The sequence below is a fragment of the Channa argus genome, chromosome 1, assembly GCF_033026475.1.
Source record: "Channa argus isolate prfri chromosome 1, Channa argus male v1.0, whole genome shotgun sequence".
In the NCBI taxonomy this organism is placed as follows: domain Eukaryota; kingdom Metazoa; phylum Chordata; class Actinopteri; order Anabantiformes; family Channidae; genus Channa; species Channa argus.
In genome coordinates this window covers 7,641,176-7,660,314 of record NC_090197.1, presented here as the reverse complement: position 1 = coordinate 7,660,314, position 19,139 = coordinate 7,641,176, and the positions used below count along the sequence as shown (strand labels likewise).

General features: G+C 44.0%; 1 protein-coding gene across 3 annotated transcripts in view; it reads right to left on the bottom strand.

Annotated features, from left to right (window-relative positions):
* pvrl2l (PVR cell adhesion molecule related 2 like) overlaps positions 1 to 19,139 on the bottom strand; it is a 242,635-nt gene that overhangs the window by 87,956 nt on the left and 135,540 nt on the right. The window contains exon 7 of one of the 3 annotated variants that reach the window (XM_067475592.1): positions 15,592 to 17,811. The exons of the other annotated variants lie outside the window; for them this stretch is intronic. Within the exon in view, the coding sequence (XP_067331693.1) occupies positions 17,177 to 17,811 (635 nt within the window). The 3' untranslated portion in view covers positions 15,592 to 17,176. Of the gene's footprint in view, positions 1 to 15,591; positions 17,812 to 19,139 lie in introns of those variants that run through there. 3 annotated transcript variants of the gene reach the window in all.

Below are 19,139 nucleotides of genomic sequence, written 5' to 3'. Positions count from 1 at the left end.
AATTCATAGCTCGGAGTCACTTTTATTTTGACTTTCTATCATTGTTAGCAGGAACAATACTGCTTGGGTGACAGCTGGTTTGCATGCTTCGTCTTTCTAAGGAGACCAACCGTTACATTTACCCCCCTTGTCGTACAATATGACAGACTTTCCCCCCTCTCTGCTCTCAAAGGGATGAAGCCCCTCTCAACATTTACAGTTACAGAGCTGAAAACGAGTGGGAAATCAAAGGCAACGACACTATCTGCAACATCTGGATCTGCAATTGCAGATGTCCAAAAGAGATGCAGTGTGTCACCGTATTTATTTACGACATGAATATATTGGGGGGGGGGGGGGGGAGGCCCTGACCAAACGCAGTTTACCACGATAGATGCCCACTGGCCAACACATTCCCAGTTGTTGTTCAATACAATCTTGCTACAGATAACAGCTGCGCGACTGATCCCTTGGAGTAATTTTCTTCCTTGAATAAAAATCTAAAAGGATGTTCAAACCCCCTGCAGACAGATACCAAAGCCTCCTTTCATCTGCAGAACAGATGGAGAGAGAAAACGAGTGATAAAAAAAGAAAAAAAAGGAAGAGAAGAAGAAGAAGAAGAAGAGAGAGAGCGAGCGAGCTCAGGATTCTCGTTGTCAATGTGAGAGAGGTGGTGTGCTGGGCGGGATAAAAGATTGGGAGTTTTAGTTTGTGGGTTTGAAAGAGAGAGACAGAGAGAGTAAGGTATGAAGGAAGGAGAGAGACAGAAAGAGGTGCTTTGAGAGAAACAAGCAGAGGATTCACAGGAGAAGACATCTTTAATGCAGATGGCGATGTGAAGCTCAGCTTTGAGGTAAGAAGCCGTGTGATGATAAGGAGGCTCTCATAGCTCAGCCTCCTGAGGTGTCCTCAAAAAAAAAAAAAAAAGACGCTTAATACTGTACATCCATAAATATAACACAGCCAGGTCAAATCCTATCTCACGCGTTTTATGTTACCCGGACGACTCCGCCACGTTACACCAATATCTTTGTTCAAAGGTTTGTGGAAATATTCTCTTTGTACCGCACGCTCAGCATTTTTCTTATCTTAAAAGAAATGAGGGGCCGTAATGGAGGAAAACGAGTGGCACAAAGGTTTTGGGACGGGATACTCGGAATTGACAGACAAAGATATAATAGCGTCAATGACGTCGGCTAAATATTTAACATAACTTGCGCGTACAGCATGTTTGACGTTCACATTACAGGCCCCACACGAGTAAACTGATTCGATTTTGTGAGAACTGGGCCACTTTCACTGTATACGTGGCCCTATATTGAATTCATGTCAGACAACGTGACTGCTGTCACAACAATTAGAGCAACACGTTTGTTTGTTTGTTTATTTATTTACCGTCTGACTTCTGTGCACACGCACATGTCGCCTGCCAACATCCGTCAGTGTCTCACAGCACAGAGGAAACCAGCGGGGGAAGGTTTCCGATTTTGTTGGGACATTTACGGAGAAGCTGCTGGGACGCGGGTAACATTTTAACCGTCAATAGAACGAGACTATTAAAGCCAACGCCAGTTTTTCAGAGTCTAAGGAACGTGTGTTTGATGCCCGTCAGCCTCCGTGCTGGGAGACATCTTCACGTCTCGGACACACGCACACACATACTAACCCGAAAGGATGTGTTGCTACCTGAAACGTATTAGTCAATATTTCCAAAAACAAGATTATGCTTTCCACATCAATATTTTAGGATGACTCATTACTTCAGCATAATGTGTTTTCCCGTGCATGCCAGCAATCATTTTGTCAGAAGAGACATCCTTATTTATTCCTTCTTTTTTTTTTTCTTCAGATGGAGGCTTTCAATTTAAAATGCTTCATCTAAATAAAAAAAGGGAACTCGGCTATAGAAGGATTTATTCGTCCCCTAATCCTCAAACTAACTGTAAATAATTGAATTTCCGTGCTTATTTTAAGAGTCGTGCCTTTCGCTCCTGTTTTCACCGCGAGGTTAAGGTTTTGGTTTTAACTGAATGTTTGAGAGAAAGTGAGAAATTTGTGACGAAGCCTCAGCAAGGATGCAACAATAATGAGTGTAGGGTCAGAGACATTACGATGGTGTGTGGAGATACCAAGTAAAACCAAATATGAACAAAAACAAGCTCTAAGGAGAAATGAGGAGAGATTGTTTCCCTTTTTTTTTTTTGTTTGCCCGTAGATAAGAGAATACAGTACGTGAGTGAATAGGAGAAGGTGGTTTTTGGAGATAAGCTCTAAGCCTGATGCAGATGGGGGTGACTCAGCTTTTCTGTCTGCGGCGGAAAAAGTCGGCAAGAGGGCGAAGAGTCAACGCCCGGTCGAACAGATGGATTCAAGCGGCCCGACACGAGCGTACGCCACTGCCACTGATCACGCGAAAGTCCAACAAAGTTCCAACGCAATGCAACCCTGTCTCCTAAAAGTTATTGTTCCTGTGCAGCTCCACTCCCACCGTGACACGACGTGTTTGTAATCTGAAATACTGCATTTATATTACATAGATAGTACATAGATGGTAATACACTAGTATTAGGGGTCGATGGTTCGATTGCCGGTCCCTCCTGGGCGAGACGCTGAACCCCAAGCTGCCAACAGTGTAAAAGCACTATGTGAGTGGCCATTTAGCATTTAAGCTGTGATTAGTCAACGCATTTCTCTGTTGAACTCCATTGGTTCGACAGATTAAAAACAAATTACCTTTGGTTAAGGTCAGAGAAAGTTTGAGGTTCGTCTCTAAACTGCACTGTGCACCATCCCAAAAAGTTAGCTGCATGAAATGTAATTCAGAGCAGACAGAGCTGACTAAGAACAAAAAGCTCTACACTTACAATAAAATTGCTTTGTGAATAGGCAGTGCAATCCAATTCTGAAAAGCCCCATAGTCATTCGCACGAACCGTTTTTTCGGGGCCCCCCCAAAAAATAAAACTTCACTCCCAGCACATGGAGTGAAAAAAACATATGGTGGCAGCGACTGACGGGTGATTTCGGAGAAGTTCACACAGCAATAAAACCCGGGCACCAAAGATGCAGAAGAGAAACACATTACCTAAAGCGAACATTAGGTGTCTTGCTGCTTTTCCAATTGCTCTCTCTTGTCTGCAATCACTGGGTGAGCGGCTCTGGATCGGTCTGTGAAGACTTCGCCGAGAGATCTCGAGCTTCCTGCCACTGGAGAGACTTGATCGTGTGGGCAAATTAATTAACAGTTTGAGATGATGATCATCATAATGAAGTCAGGGAATAGAGGGTATTACTCCACTGAGTACATTGATCAGGACACATTTCTGTACATTTATTGTGGCTCTGATTTAGACGGTAATTATACAATAAGCTCCGGAGCAGCAGAAGCAGCAGTTACACACAATGTGTTGTAAGTAAAGACTGAAAGTCTTCATGCAAACAATGGCGCTTCAACAAATATTAAAGCTTTAATCCTGTATCTACACCATCAGGGGTCCGGTATTTACAGTAGAAGCCTCAGAGCTAATAGATATTTTGTTATTACATCTATAAAACACACTTTAAGCTGCACAGGCCCTCGCTAATATTGGCTGGTTTCCCCAACGCACTGCACCCAAACTGCAGGTTTCCATGATAAATACACTCATATCGCCAAAGACAAGTTATGCACTCGGTCGACTCCCCTCAGACCGAGAAACGAAAACACCCTGATTTTCTTGATTTAGTTTGAGAATAAAAAAAAAAAAAGGGAAGAAATGGGGGAAAAAGTAGGACAGCTATTCTCAAACAGTAACCACCGCGAGAAGACTCCATGAAATGTAAAATCAGAGCAATTATCTTTAATGTAGATCATCATTTTTCCCTTTATTCATTCATTTCTCTCTTTATTATTTCTTTTTTTTACTCGACAAAGTCGGGCCGGAAGACGGACGGGACCTGGGGAGAATGAAACAGCTGGCAGTGTAATGGAAAGTGCAATTTGAGCCAATGGACTGAGCCGAGGCAGAATTTGTCACACGGGTTGGAAACAGCGCTGAACACAGTGACTTCAGATCAGGTCGTATTTATTAACTTTTTCTTTTCAATTATCTTTTGATGCTTGCGTTAAGTCCAGCCGGACACATGGCTTGAAGGCTTTTTACTTTTAGAATGATCCAATTGGCTCCATCATGCGACACATATTGAATTTAAAAGAAAAGTAGAGAAATGACAAAATCCGTGTTCATTTTTTAAAGGAGTTGCATTAATTTAAAAACAGAAGACGTATCGCTGGAGTCGTACTGTAGATCAAGGTTTGTCGCCGCCGCTTCTGTCACTTGTCCTTCATTTGTACATTTAATACAAACACGAGGGTGACAGAAGAATGACTGCATGTTCTGTATATGCAAATCTTTCAGCTCAGATTTTGATTAAAGTCCTGCCTTCCCCGCATTTCAAGTATGACACGCTCTTCCACAGACGGCAAATTCAGGCTGACGACTGCCAGTCGGCTTTGGACAAACTCGCAGCAGCACGGTCGGGCCAAAAAGAGATGCTTTCCTCAGCACACATTCGGAGAAAATTGGAGGATTCACCCAACATTATCCAAATATTGGCCCAGTGCAAAAAAAATATATATATATATAAATTCCTTGTTTGGTTATAGTTTCAATTAGCAGCAAGGACTGAAAGGTTACAACTGGACAACAGCTTTATTACGTGAGGCAAAGACCCGTCCTATGTCCCTGTCTGACTTTGTCTGAGCCTCTGTGGAGACACTAAACCCCCAGATATCACAGATTCTCCAAATCCTGCCTCCTGAGAAGAGCTTGAGCCACCTTCTTCAGGCCACGGAAGACTCAAGTTCTTTTGGCTGAGCTTTGAAAGATGTGACTCTCCAGCATCCACTGCCTTGCTAATCCAATCCACTGCTTCTTTGAGTGCTCCTTTTTCTGCACGTTCTCTCTGTGGGTAAGAAATGGGTTTAGTGTGTCTGGCTGGAAGCCACATTTTGTGAATTTTCTTTAAAGTGCTTTATAATGGCCACTACATGAAGCTCGCATGTATTACCAACACTACTGAATAAGCAATGATTACAAAATAAGGGCCCACACATTGTCATCGTCTCTCTAACGTTAACATATTTTGGAGATATCCATTATTTACGGTAAAACAGGACTTTTTTCCCTCCTCTAAAGCTGCTTTGAAAAGCTTAAAACATCGATGAACGGCACTCGTGTTACTGGCTCAATCACAGTACTTTGCACTGATGTAGCAGTATCTGCTGGTGCAGTGTGTTACTTAAGCGGTTGTGTGCGGCTGCTTTACGACACCTGACCGCCTCATGATTTAGTTTGCAGCACCTGCAATTCCGAGGAAACATAAAGCATCGACAGGAGACGACGCTCGGATTGCCGACTCAGGCTTTACAGATCCATAATTTAAACTGCTGCTGCAAAAGTTGAAGAGCCAAGAGCAACACGGGAATCGGCAGAACTACGCCAATATTAAAATTTGAAGTCCCGTCCGATATCGTCCCATCTTGGGGCAAAAGCAATAAGCTTGTTAGCGCATCGTTGGATAAAATGCAACACATTCATAACTAATTAAAAATCCATTTTGTGGTGTATATTGAATGTAAAAATAATTTACATAGGAAAAGATACTGGTGCAGCTACATTTCCCACCTATAGAAGAAGGTGCACTAACTCCTAACTGTAGGTAAGTTAACATCTGCTTGTTCCAAAGAGCTTTAACAGTTTCTCAAATCTTGCACCTTACGTACTGGTGAGTGTAGGCAGTGAACTCCTTCCTCAGCTTTTGGCCACAGGCAGCGCAAATGTTCTCAGTGGAATTCAAATATCCCGAAATGATAATAACACCATTCTGATCTTTCACTGCGTCTCGAGGAAGATCTACGCTGACAGATAAGGGCCATGGAAAGAAATCTGAGCCAGCGAGAAAAAGTGGAGCTGTCTCCTGCAGTGACAGTAATATGTTCAGGAGTTCAAGTGTGTGACTGTGTGACTGTACCGACTATACGTTTCCCTCTGTCGTGGTCTGTCGCAATGCACAAAATTGCAGAGCTAATCAACAGAAACAAACACGATGTGTATCATACATGCGTGTGAAATTAATGCTAATTGCTGCTGCAGAATGTCACCGCTGCTGCTCTGAGAAGTGCAAATAAATAAAGTGAAAACAGACCTGCAAACACACAACTCACACATAGCTTTCAAAAATAAAAACCACTCAGCTATCACGTTTGTCCCTAAAGCAAAGTGGTGTTTGTGCACTTAATAAACCGCACACACACCCACACACACACACCTAAAATCTTTCCAGCTGTCAAACTGTTTGCATCCTCATACGAAACACATTCTCCCCCGTGTTTGCACACACAAACACTCACAGCTTAAGGACGTCTAGAGTTTCTGATCCTATAGGTTTAACCAGCGCACTGACTTTTATGTCTCCCATTAAATGATTAGGAAAAGAGACAGTTAGACATTACGACATTAGACATTATGGGAAATATCACTGTCGACTTTTGCTGAGAATTATCAGAGAAAATGTTCCGAACTATAGACATGAAGATACTGTACAGTTACAGTATCTTACTTTATCATCGCATTTTTTAAAGGCGGAGCTCAAAGTGAACTGGTCCCTGCAGGTGTGACGTCTTCGACCTTTGTTCAGGAAAGATGAACAAGTCACCGTCTTGCAGTTTCCTCATCAAGACTGACCAATACAGACAAGCTGTTGTTGGCCGTCAACATTCCTCATCTGGCTGAGGCACTTTTACCTTATTTCAAGTCTATTTTTCTGTGGTTATGGTCCTGCATATTGGCATATTAGCCTCAATGTTTCATATTTGTAGCTGCTCTCAGGCATCATCCCCTGTGCTACAGTGAGGATCTGACATCTAGTATGAAGAAGTGCTTCTTGGACTGACGGGGTTGGATGTCCTTCAAAAGAAGCATCTCATTGACCAGCTATATCACGAGGGGGCACAGGTGAGGGGTTTTTCTAGGATTGACTGTCCACCTGCCCTGTAATCCTACATCGTGCACAACGCACTCCCTTGACAAACAGCTGTTTGCTCACTTTACAGTGAGACGCAGCACATAAAAATCTGGCCGGTCATCAGCATTGACCTGACAGATGGGGATGTGGGTTTCTCGCTGCAGTATGTACAGTTTTGATAAGGAGAGGGGGGTGTGTGTGTGTGTGTGTGGGGGGGGGGAAGCAAAACAACAGAAAAGATAAACTCTGACACCTACACAAAGATTTACATCACTGTTTATCTGCTTTCGGGAAGAAATGAAGTGTCAGGTACTTTGGGAGTTTCAGCCCAAAATGAGACATCTATCATTCGACACGATTTTCCCTGAAACCGTGTTTCTTTCTTTTAAAGAAATAGCAGGTAATTTCGGTGTTTGCCAGGCAAAATGATACCACTCTCACGAGCTAAATACACTGTAATTTACAGGTAGCGAAGGGGCGGATTTCATGTTTTCCCACCATACAAAACAAGTTTGAAGTTGAAACAGAGCCCGGAGACTGATGTGCTCTGACTCACCATTTACTGACACGATTTCCTAAACCTTGAGCACTAGGTCGGGTTATTTTTGTCGTCAGATTCATGTAGTATAGCGTCATATGAAGTGTGAATAATCTGCAGTGTTGTTGGAATCTGCAGCTGGGAAATGAAACCTTGATCTCATCTCTTGACGGAGTCGTTGTCGCTCATTCATCTCTTCACGCGCCAGTGATGGGGGTTGCCATGCACGGAGCAACTTGAGGATCAATGTCTCGTCCAAGGACACTTTGACATGTAGCCAGGAGGAACTAGGGGTCAAACAACTGACCCTGTGGCTTGTGGACGACAACTGGGCTACAGCCATTATCGATAAAAATAAGCTGTTAATATTTTCATCCGTCTTCTAGTAAAGAGGTAAAAACATTACGTGACAGCCTTGATATATGATGTTAGAGGTGTTTCTTCATTCGTCCTGCGGTTTTCACTCAGGAGGAAGAAGGAGGCTCGGCGGCTGTCCAACACAGCAGGGCTTTGCTCTATAAAAAACATCTGTCTTTGTAAAGTGTTGTAATCTTTTCAGTCACCAAGGCTGGTTTTTACTAGAAGACGGGAGGTAGTGGAAAAAAAAAAAAAAAAAAAAAAAAAACACACAGCCCTGAGGAGACGATGACCTCACTTGTTTCCATGCAGGTTCACTCTTCGAGAAAGACTTTAAAATCACAGCCCGGATAAACTGAGCAAATGATTCATCTTGTTTCGACACAATGCTGATGTGAAATCTTTATAAAAAGTAAAAGTTGTTTTCAAATTGTTTCCACTTTTTAAGAAAAATTGTTAAAACAAGATTGCAAGCCTGACTGATGCCTTCTCAACGTGAGAAGATATTGTTTTTATTTGTGACAGCTGCTGGAGCAGAGTTTGAATAACTGTAATGGTGTTGTCAATACTGTCAAGAAAGTCAAGTTTGTGATACTTTCTGGCTCTGAATCTGGTTTCAAAACTACTGGACGACCTTCAAGGACTCACATTTTTTTTTACCGTGTTGTAACTCGCGATAGTTTATACAACGTTACAGTGTTTACCCCTATTACAAAATACTGATGAAATCATTTTCAAACCTCTGCTGGCTGAAAACAAATCTATATCACATGGTTTTCCCAGGTCTCTGTGTGGATCCCTGCACAGATCAACATCCACAGAGCTGAGGCATCTTCATGGATTGGTCTGATATATTTTATTACAAAAATCACCTAATGTCAAGGCCATTTTATACTGTACAGCTAGAAAAACCTAAAATATCTTTTCTTATTTTCAAGGATTTTTTCCAAGACTGGTAAAAACTCTGGTAGTCGAGTCGATGTGATTTATATAGCTAAAAATAATTTTGTCTCATAGGGGTTGTATGTGTAGGCAAGTATACTTTGATCTCACTTTCTAATTAATTATTGAACAGCTGTAGCACTTCATTCAGTTTTCTGGAGAAGGTACCTAAAACGAAATTACTGCAACAGGGGAAAACTCGATTCCCAGTGAGTGCAAAGATGATCTGGTCGAAAAATGTAAGAACTGCATTTTTTGTGGCGCTTTACAAGGTGCCTGCCGTTACAACTCGGCCCAGGTGTTGTTGTTGTTGTTGTCAGTACGAACTGAACTGACGTTGTTGGTCTATTAATCAATTCTTTTGGTTGACAGAAAGTAACCGTAGTACGCCGTCGCGTAACCACAGATAGAAGATACAGGAAAGCTGCCACGGCTTGTTTGAGTGTCATCATCCCATTTGATGGCAGGTTATCAGTCGTTATCAGCCCACTGTTATCTATTGGCAATTTGGTGACATCTAGCCGTTGTTGCCTGCCAGAGTAGCACTTGGCACATTCGTAGTATCGAAATTGTCACCAGAGAAGTGGCCTGCGTCACTCAATTGATTTTTCAAACCATTTTATTGATCCCCACGGGGAAATCTTTTTACTAAAATTACTAAAGCTGCAGATAGATGAAGTTTTTAATGTCTTGTTCAAAGACACCATGACATGTGGCCAGGAAGCATTGGAAATCAAACTCCCAACTACCAACTGAGCTAAAGCTGAAACCTGATAAACTAACTGTAGTTTAAAAACTAGGAAAAAATAAATCCGTGGATGTACAGTTAGAAAGAAGGGAGCTTTTCATATGTGCTCGAGGCTCGAGGCTCCCAGCGTAACAGCCAACGGCAGCCATTTTAAGATGCAGTGTGGGGGATGCACCGAGTTTTAACAGGGAAAGAAAACAAGGATATAATCTTTGGTTTTGCTCAGTGGAGCAGTATTCTAAGATCGAATCGGGATAGTGGAGAAAAAGGTGAGAAAAGTGAAATGTGCCACTCACAAAAAGCTATGGATGACAAAATGCTGAGAGGAGCTGAATCATGTAGGCTCAAACCGCTCAGCCTAAGCCGGACTCATTCATGAAAGACCCCAGCGTAGGGCGGTAAACACGGGTGCATTGTGCATGGTTTGATCACATACTATAACGTGGCGATTCTGTGGAAACTGTGGTTGAACATCTTGAAAGTTGCCGCGCTCTGTCTTGCGCAGTTGCGAGTGTGCAACTCTTGGATTTGGATCTACAAAAGAGAAAACAGCGAGTTGGCCGCCCTGAGCTCAGTGAGGTCCTGTCCTTTAGTATTTCCCATTAAAAGTTAATCAGAGATCTAAAATGACACTCGGGTTCACAAAGGGTTGAAAGCAATATTACTTCTAAAGCCATTAAACTGGTGCCAGAGCAGGAGAGATGCTGTTTCCTTCGTTGGCAGCACATAAAATCAGAATGGTTTTCCTGCACATTAAAGTTTCAAAGAGACCCTTGATACAGGCGGGTTGGTGTCATCTACGTGGGAGGAAATAGAAGCCCTAATGTCTCCTGCTAAATTGACAGACAAAAACAGGCTTCTGAACGTCCCTTTGTCTCAGAGTCAGTGTTGAGATCAAGCTGCCAGCATTACATCAGCTGATACAGTGCCACGTTCGCTCCCAATCAAGTTGAGCTGTTCGGCGTTCTGCATCCCAGGGGTCAGAACAAGCAGGGGGAGGGAATACAAAGAGCTCTTTAGATCCAGTTCATTAAAGAAAATGCTCCGGGATTTCAAATGAATTGAAATTTCATTTTCTTCATTTCGTTTGAAATGATTCGATAGAACATGACTCTGAGATGAAGGACTGGAGCGCACCGCTCACGCCGAAGAGCTTGGAGGACGTAGGGGCCTGAAAGTGGATGAAGGTTGAATCGAGGACGGTTTCTTTGAGGCTGGAACAAAAACTCATGTTGATGAGACAAGCTGAAGTTCTTTTTACTTTTTCATTTAATTAAGTAAAAACACGGAGGAACAGGCACAAAGACACTAGAGTGTCATTGTAAATGTTGCTTCATGTTGGTTTGAGGTATCAACCATATCAACTTGAAAGGTGATAACACCCTGTTTTTTTATTGCAGCTAAACTTTCAAGTTGTCATATTATATAAATGTTGGGAGGCAAGATCCTACATTAATCAAGCAGAAGTGGCTGGAGATGATGGTGGACGTATGTAAGGCAGGACGGTTGGGTTTGGGCAACAAAAGCACTTTGGTTGGCTTAAAGACTGTGGTTCGGTTTGAAACTTTATATAAACGCTCTACATTTACCTATTAAAACCAGAACACAATCTTCCTCTGACGTTAACCAGCCTCGGCACAAGCACGAAACGTGTAACGTTATCATTCATTCAACTCTTTATCTTCTATTGTTTTGTTGCTTGCACAGCTCTTTCACCTTTCAATCGTCTGTAAAGCACTTTGAAGTTTTAGGAGTTGGAACTGGAAGTCGTGGGTATTTATGCTGTAGCCAAATTCAGTTTTTGCTGGTTTATAATGTTCCGGTTTGTGATCTGCTCATACGAGTCTGAGTAAATACAGTTATCAGGTCGGCTTTTTGAACCAAACAAAAAATTTAAAAACGCTGTCTTTATCAATAGGCATCTGCTTAACTGTCAGCATCACAAAATCTAATAGAGTGGCAGCTGAACGAGGCCGGCTGCAGAGGACACGACCTAGCACCAATCTGAGTCACCACATACTGTGCTCGACAGCGCGTGAAAACCAGTTAGCAAGTGAGCTGAGAAATACATGGAAAAGCAATGTTGACACGGTGAGACGTCTTACTTTTGCCGCTCCGAATGCTACAAAAAAAAACCATTGTGGACATGTCGAAGGGACGGACCACTTCACCTGCCTTCACACTGAACCTCCGCACAATTAAAACAAAGACCGGTGGGGGGAAAAAAAAAAACTTAAAACCTGAAATAACCTGGACCAAAACGGAAAGAGCCGTGACGAATTACGTCTCTAAGTATAGCACGGTGCAGTGCAGGAGCAGCACGCGGGGGGGATGAGGGAGGTATCCTGAGAGCCCGGAAAGCAGGACAGCACTGTGTTAAGTCCATTGGTTACACGCTACAATGCCGGCTCTTCTAACCAGCGATGGGAGGAGGAAACTTCAGCCACATCTCCTGGAGTCTCAGCCGGCTCTGGCAGCGCCTCCACTTTAACTGGATTAACCACAAAAACTCGAGCTCAGTAACTAATAGGCCCCCTTCTTCCTCCTCTCTATTTTACTCCGCTCCTCTCTATCCCCTTCTGCCCCCCCCCACCCCCACCTTTTTTCTCCATTTTGCCGTCTTCCTTCAGAGGGAAGCGTAGAGATAATGCGAAACACTTTCATGCCTTCTGCTGAATTAAACATAGGGAGAACAGCTTGTACCGGGCGCTAAAGCTGAAGCAAAGAGAGGAATATGAAAAATACAATTTCAAATACAATTCCGCCCTTGCACAGGGGTCCCCGGAGTGCTGCCGAACATTTCTTCACAATTAAAAAGATCTGTTGCAGATAGACTGCGCTCAGGAAAGCTAAACAGGACGGCCTTTTTTTTTTTTTTCGCTAATTGGAAGGGTTGGTAAGGACTGTCAGTTGTCGCTCGGTTGAAAGTGGCCAATCGCCGAGCAGGAGGGGGGGGGAGGCACCACACTCGAAAATACTCCTCTGAGGCTTCTCACCCACCTCCAGCTTCCACTGTCAGAGCTGTAATTCCCATCTCAGCCGCCCTCTTTTTCTAATCACACACTCTCGGCCATCTCTACACTTGCGGCCGACCAACTGGGCTCTGTGAGAGAAACAAATCTGCCCGTCTCTAACTGCAGGCTCGCTGCTGAATAAATTGACAGCGTTTCAAAACCGTCTCAATCTCAGGTGGTTCAAAAAAAAAAAAAAAAAAAAAAGGGAAAATGTCTTCTCATGTTCTCTACAGGGGCCCAGGTTTCAGTTTCTGTTCCGCGTCTCTTCTCTTTTAAACTCACCATATCTCTGATGTGAGAAGAAGAGGCCTCCCTTTCCTCCGGCCCCCTCTCGCAGCCTATTTGGTATTCCCCAGATGCAGCGCCGAGCTACCGCCCCCCATCCTCCGTCCTCACTCTGTCAGAGCCAAGTGACCAGTTACAGCATCCTCTGCTTGGCATGGGTGCCACGCTCACAGTAAGGAGGACAGGACTTTACAGGGGTCGTGTTTGGGAGGCAGGGACAGCAGGTTGACCCCCATTATTAACTCACAGGAAGGGCTGCTCTGTCAGTCAGCTTCTCTTGGACAATTCAAATAACTTTTTATGTTATTTAATGATGATTGTGTGTCTTTAAAACTCTCTTCAAAGATAAATACTCTTGTCGAGCATCATTTTAATGTGCTCATTAGCTCCATGCGCGTGTTTTAACCTTCTTGTGAAGTTCCTCGACAGAAAGAACCAAACAAATTTACGGAAGTGTTCAGTTAAAAAACATCAAGCACAATCGTGAACTTCCAATGTGTATGAAGTCTGTATTGCTTCGATATTTCACGTGGCACAAGTAGGTCCATGCAGAATGGCAAAACCAAAATCCACCTCAGCGGAAGGGTCAGCTATCGCAACTCTGCCACTTCCTCGAGCTAAAAGCTACAATCTGCAGCTAGCATTAGCATGAGACCCCCCCCCTTCCCATTTCTTCTATGCTCTCCTACCACCTGCTATGCTCTCCACAGCCCTTCAGGAATTACGCAATATTCATTTACAACAAATACAAAGCTGCAAATTTACGAGTCAAGCAGAAATAACGGGATGTCTCTTTCTGGGGAGATGGGCACAAAAACCTCTAAAAGTGATTACTGACTTCATTAACAGCACCTGCCCACAATGATGTGGGTTTTTTGTGTGGTGTGTATTTGAACTTGAGGGAGGACCGCACTTCCACGCAGGTAAGCAAAACTTCCTGCAGCAGATCTGCAGGAGAGGCTAAACATCCCAGGGAAGGTGAAGTGTGCTGTGCTGTGCTGAGACTGTGCTGAGGAGGGGGGGTAGGGGGGTGGGGGGAGTCTGGTATTTATAGATTGATAACCCCGGCTCTGCTTAATTAATTACCAGTTTTTTCCACAGAGAATTGTTTCAGAAAGGCTTTTTTTTTTTTTTTTTTCCTTTATTGAAAATAGGTTGTGCAAAAACAAAAGTTTTGAATGATGACGAGTTTTTCTCACTAAGGGTACACGCACGCTACAAGAATACGGGACTAATTAGGCACCAAAGTTGTGATCACAGTCAACTCTTTAGAATTATACTGCTGCAAGAATCCCCTGGAGACGAGATTGTGCTGAGGCGCACGCATACAATGGCCCAAATGCTGTACAGGGTAAATATGCTGAAGTGCTGAAGTGGCTCTAAATAAAAAGTTGTTGTGTTTTTTTTTTTTTTTAGACTGAAAAGTCAAATCAGAAATTTTCCATTTTTGGGTAATAAATCAACATTAAAATTGTAAAACCCCAGATATTGTTTTCATCAGAATGAAAAAAAAAAACTCTCGGAGCATGCATGCACCCTGCGGAGTCGAAACAAACACTTTAATACTTTCAACCCAAACTGTGCTGCAAGTGACACAGTGAACAAAAGCTGCAACAGGTGACACGTGGCAACAGGCAAATACAGTATAATTGTTTCTCTGCAACATGGAAATGAATGGGCAACCTGTCCAAAAACACTAGGAGCCGCGATGGAGCGTCTTAGCTTGAAATGCATCGTGACATGGCAGATATCGAAATCCACAGGTATAATGTTCAACAACAGCCAGCAACAATGGGCCTGAGGTTTTGAATTTCAAAATTTGAAATATCTAAGCTTTCAACACACGGACAAAAGGTTTGCTGAGATCTTACACCCAGGGAATAGTATAATTACAATGCATTTAGGGTAACATTATTAATTATTATCACAATATATTCTTACATTCTACTGCCAGAGGAGTAAAAGAAATAGTTCAGATTTTTAATGTGGGGTTAAAATGACTTTTGAGATTGACCTTTGCAGTGTTGACGACCATCACATTGCAAGATTCCCTTTTCAGATCCTTGCTCGTAAACATGAAGTTGTGCCGGCACATGCAGTACAACACCCTCACAAAACACAGAGGAAAAGATGATTTATACTGCGTGTTAACATTCGGCTTCGTTATTGATTCTACTGGAGGTACCGTTGAGTAGCAAAACGACACGAGCCATAAAAGTTGAGCACGCAGCACACGGGTAAACACTGCGTGTCGATTGGAACCGAGCGTGCGGTCGTGATGGGGTGATGCTTGCAAGCGCGTAGCGTCACTGTAGTTTGCCGTTCATCTATTACCTCTTGCCTTGGCTCCTCGTTTCGAATGTGTAACCTTCCCACGGAGTCTATGAGCCTTTGCCTGTGTCGCAAAGCATAAAAGTCATTTAATTCAAATGCTCATTTAAAAAAAAAAAAAAAAAAAAAAAAAAAAAAGCCAAGTTTGGTGCAATGAGAAAAAGAAAGTAGGAAAAAGCTGTATCAATATAAGGCCTGTGTGTTCCGGTGACACGAGAGCTACGTTTCAGTTACCATCTTGTTATGTGTTAGCAAATGGGTCCATTCTAAAAAGTAAATTATAGTTGCAGGCTCCGAACTATTACATGAAATTGCAACCCTTTCAGTTACTCTCCTGAACACATACACAATGATGTTATTAAGGACAAGCAATCACAGCTCGTGAGCCAACATCTCATTTAGATTATTTTACTGTGAGTAGAGTCAGCAGTAGTTTTAGTATCAGAATACAGACCATGGAATAATCTGGTACATACCCTCAGAACATTCTGCGGGACATGGAAAAATGAATACATGAAATACAGCAGCCTCCAACAAAGCCGGTGAATACTTTGCCTCATTGAATGCGACCCAGATAGGAATATAAATACTGAGTTATCCCCTTCTGCCTGCACACAGTCATTGCGGCACTCGTAAGCCGCCCATTATGTAAATGAAGAAAGAGCGGAACGAGAGGAAGATGTAATGTGTGTGCGGGACAGAGCGTTGGAAAAGCATACAAAACGGTGCCGGGTGCAGACGCGAACGAGACAGAGAGGGGACGACAGGCAGAGAAGAAGCAAAGAAAGACAGGAAGAAACGTAGACTAGTTGCACACTGGAAAAGAAAAGGAAGGAGGAAAAAAAAAGACGAGTTGGAAACAAAGAAAAACATCTTTTTTTTTTTTCTTTTTCTTTCCTCTTTTTGCCCATTAAATGAGTCATTACCGACCCAACGTGGAACTGTGCGAAACTCCCAAGGCTCCTGGTGCGTCTTTTCCTTAGCGAGATCAACACCATTACACAACAGTGACAACCACGACAACAACATCTACAACAACAACAATAACAACTGTGCTATAGTGAGACGGCGCCCAATATATAGATGATGCACATCATTAACACCACAGCCAGCCACACATTAGCACACACTGTTAAGTCTGTTATGTAACTTCAGCGGCACCCATCAGAAAGGCCGGGCGGTGTCGCAGGGAGGGGCTGCAAACCCAGCAACCCCCCAATTTATGCGTTCGGCCTTTTCGGGTTTTGCAACGGTTCGGGTGAAGCCTCAGGCGTGTCAGGAGAGCCGGGGCAACATCCACGAAGGCCATTTGGTTTCGGTCTCATGTATCGTTGAAGGCTGCCCACAAATGATGTCTTCTTTTATTTTGGAGCAGGAAGGCAGTTTGGAATGGTGGCGATTGTGGGAACAATAGTGATGGTGTTGGCGGCTTTGCAGATTTTGTTTTCTTGGAAGGTACAAAATACAAACAATGTCAGCACATAATCACGCACTTGCAAAGCTGAAGAAACGAGAACATAGCCATGAAAGCAGCATCGCATCAGACTTGCAGTGCACTGCGGTATTTTTTTTTGTTTTTGTTTTTGTTTTGTTTTTCTTTTTTCGTTTTGTCATATTTGGCTGACACGGAATAAACCATCTATCTCCGTGACACAATTAAACACAGTCACATACTGCCACCACAAGTTTCCCTTCATCAGCTACACAACAACTTCTTCACGTTGACTTTCTGTTTCTTTTTAATCTTTTTAATCCTCTTTTTAGAAAAAAGTGTACACTCGGAGTCAAGCAGAGAGGATATAATTGATGGCGTCTCTTTGATCTAGCTGAATGTTAAGCAGGTGGGTGTTTAGCTGATGGAGGCAATGTTAATTTATTTGGTGGCAAAAAGGGGCTGGCTCAGACTCCCCCCTTCCTCCACCTCCATCTCCTCTCCATATTTTACGCCCTCGCCCTTTCTTTTCCTCTACGCTGTACTCAGACGTAAATGGCAGTCCGGGAAATGACAGACCCATCTCTCTGAGACTCCATGTCGTCGTCAAGGTACACATCCATTTCTTCTTCGCTGCCATGGCCTCTGCGCACGTGATAAGCTGGGGGCAGCATGTTCCCACCTCCCCCAACACCTCCAAACCCATCGTATCGCTCCTCTTCATCCTCCAGGCTGTCGTCCAGGGTGAACTTTCTCCTCTCGGCGTCGCCCATATTGCCGCAAAGGAGGATGTCGTGGGACGTGGGGGGGTTTCCGGTTGAGGAGTGGTGAAGGTGGTGATGGTGGACGTCGTTAGCCTTTTCCGTCAGGGTGCCAGTGGCATCGCAGCCCTCACGATACGTGTAGATAGGCCCGTTGTTGTTCGCGCTTGTGCCGTTCTTACTGCCGTTGTTGCCAGTCCCACTAAAGAGCAGACGGGCTTTGTTGCCGTAGTCTCCGCCATTGCTGCCTCCGCTACCTGTCGCTATGGAGTCCCCGCCGCTGGGGTAGCCGCGCCTCTGCTGCCGGCGGCTGCGGGTCAGGAGAACGGCAATAAGCGCCACAACCAAGAGCAGAGCCAGAAGGGAGCCGATCACGGCACCCGCCACTACTCCCGCACTGGACGGATCCTCCAAGGCTTCTGCAGAGGGGGTGGAGGGGTTGGAAGGAGGGATGGAAACAAATGGGTAGAAGAAAAGAAAAGGGAACGAATTGATGCTGATTTTAAGGAAGTCAGCTCAAATTGGGAGGAGGTATTCACAGTTCTTCTTGTATTGTAAGTGTGCTGTGGTGATAGTAGTAGTGTCTTCTTCTACGTGTTTTACAATCCTCTTACAAGTGTGTGGTAATGTTCTTCTCAGTGTAATCCCTCGGTGAGGGTGCAGTCAGTCATTGCTGGGATCAGGCTGAATGGGACTCATACATTGTCTCCCAGCAGCTCGTTGCACTGAATTTTGCAGACATTTTGCGCTATACACGCGTCAGTCCAGCTGCTGGCACTTCGGCTTTTTGTCACCCCGCCCCTACCTCTACTACTGTAACGCTCCCTTGTTCTATACTCGATGTTGGTGTGAGCCAAGTTTGCCTCTCCACTCTTGTTTCAGTAGAGGGTTTGAAACAAAAATGAGAGATGGGTTTAAGAAGGTTAGTGAAAAGGAGCTCGTTTTGTACCTTGTTTTGCCAAAGCCACACAGACAGAAAGAGACAGACACGTAGGAATGACAAGAAGAGGGGTTATTTGAAGAGGGTCAGTGGAAAGTTGCACCTGGAAGGTGCCACAATGTTCACAAACATCCCTCGAGCTCTCTCCTTCTTACCCTCGGTTTCCTTCCCAGCCTCCTAATTATACCCTCTCTCATCCTCCGTCTTGTTTTCTCACTCTCCCATCCTTTGCTTCCCATCTCCCTCCCTCCCATGCTTCTCTTATATCGGTCAGCTAGTCAAACCACGGGGCAGAGTGATCGCCCGCTGTCAACCCAGGACCAAATCCAGATCTCACTGATCAGCAGCACACAAAGGTAAAAGGTTCACACTGCGGAGCCAAGACTCGTGCCAGGCCATATTTAAGAAGATTCTCTGCAGGAATGTGAGAGAGGAAAGAGGTCTGGCTCAGGCGGTGTAGAATTTGTACGAAGGGATTCACGCTGGGCCAGAAAGAAGAGAAAAGTAAGTGTCAAACCAGGCAAGGACAAGTGTTGAGCGTATAGTGCAGAACTGCATAAGGCCAACTAATGTTTTTGTATTTTTTCCTGGGATTTGCACGCTGATTTTTTTCTTCGGGGTGCAGCAGGGGCAGCGCAACGCAGAACAGCAGGGAAATCTGAGCCCCTTCCTGTTTTATGCAAATACCAGCAAGGTTCCGCCAACACTCCTGGCAAACACAGCAGTGAATGCCAATCAAACAATCTGAGCTTGGCTGAAATGAGTACTGTGTAGGGTTAGGAGCCAGGGCAACACCAGCGAGTGAAT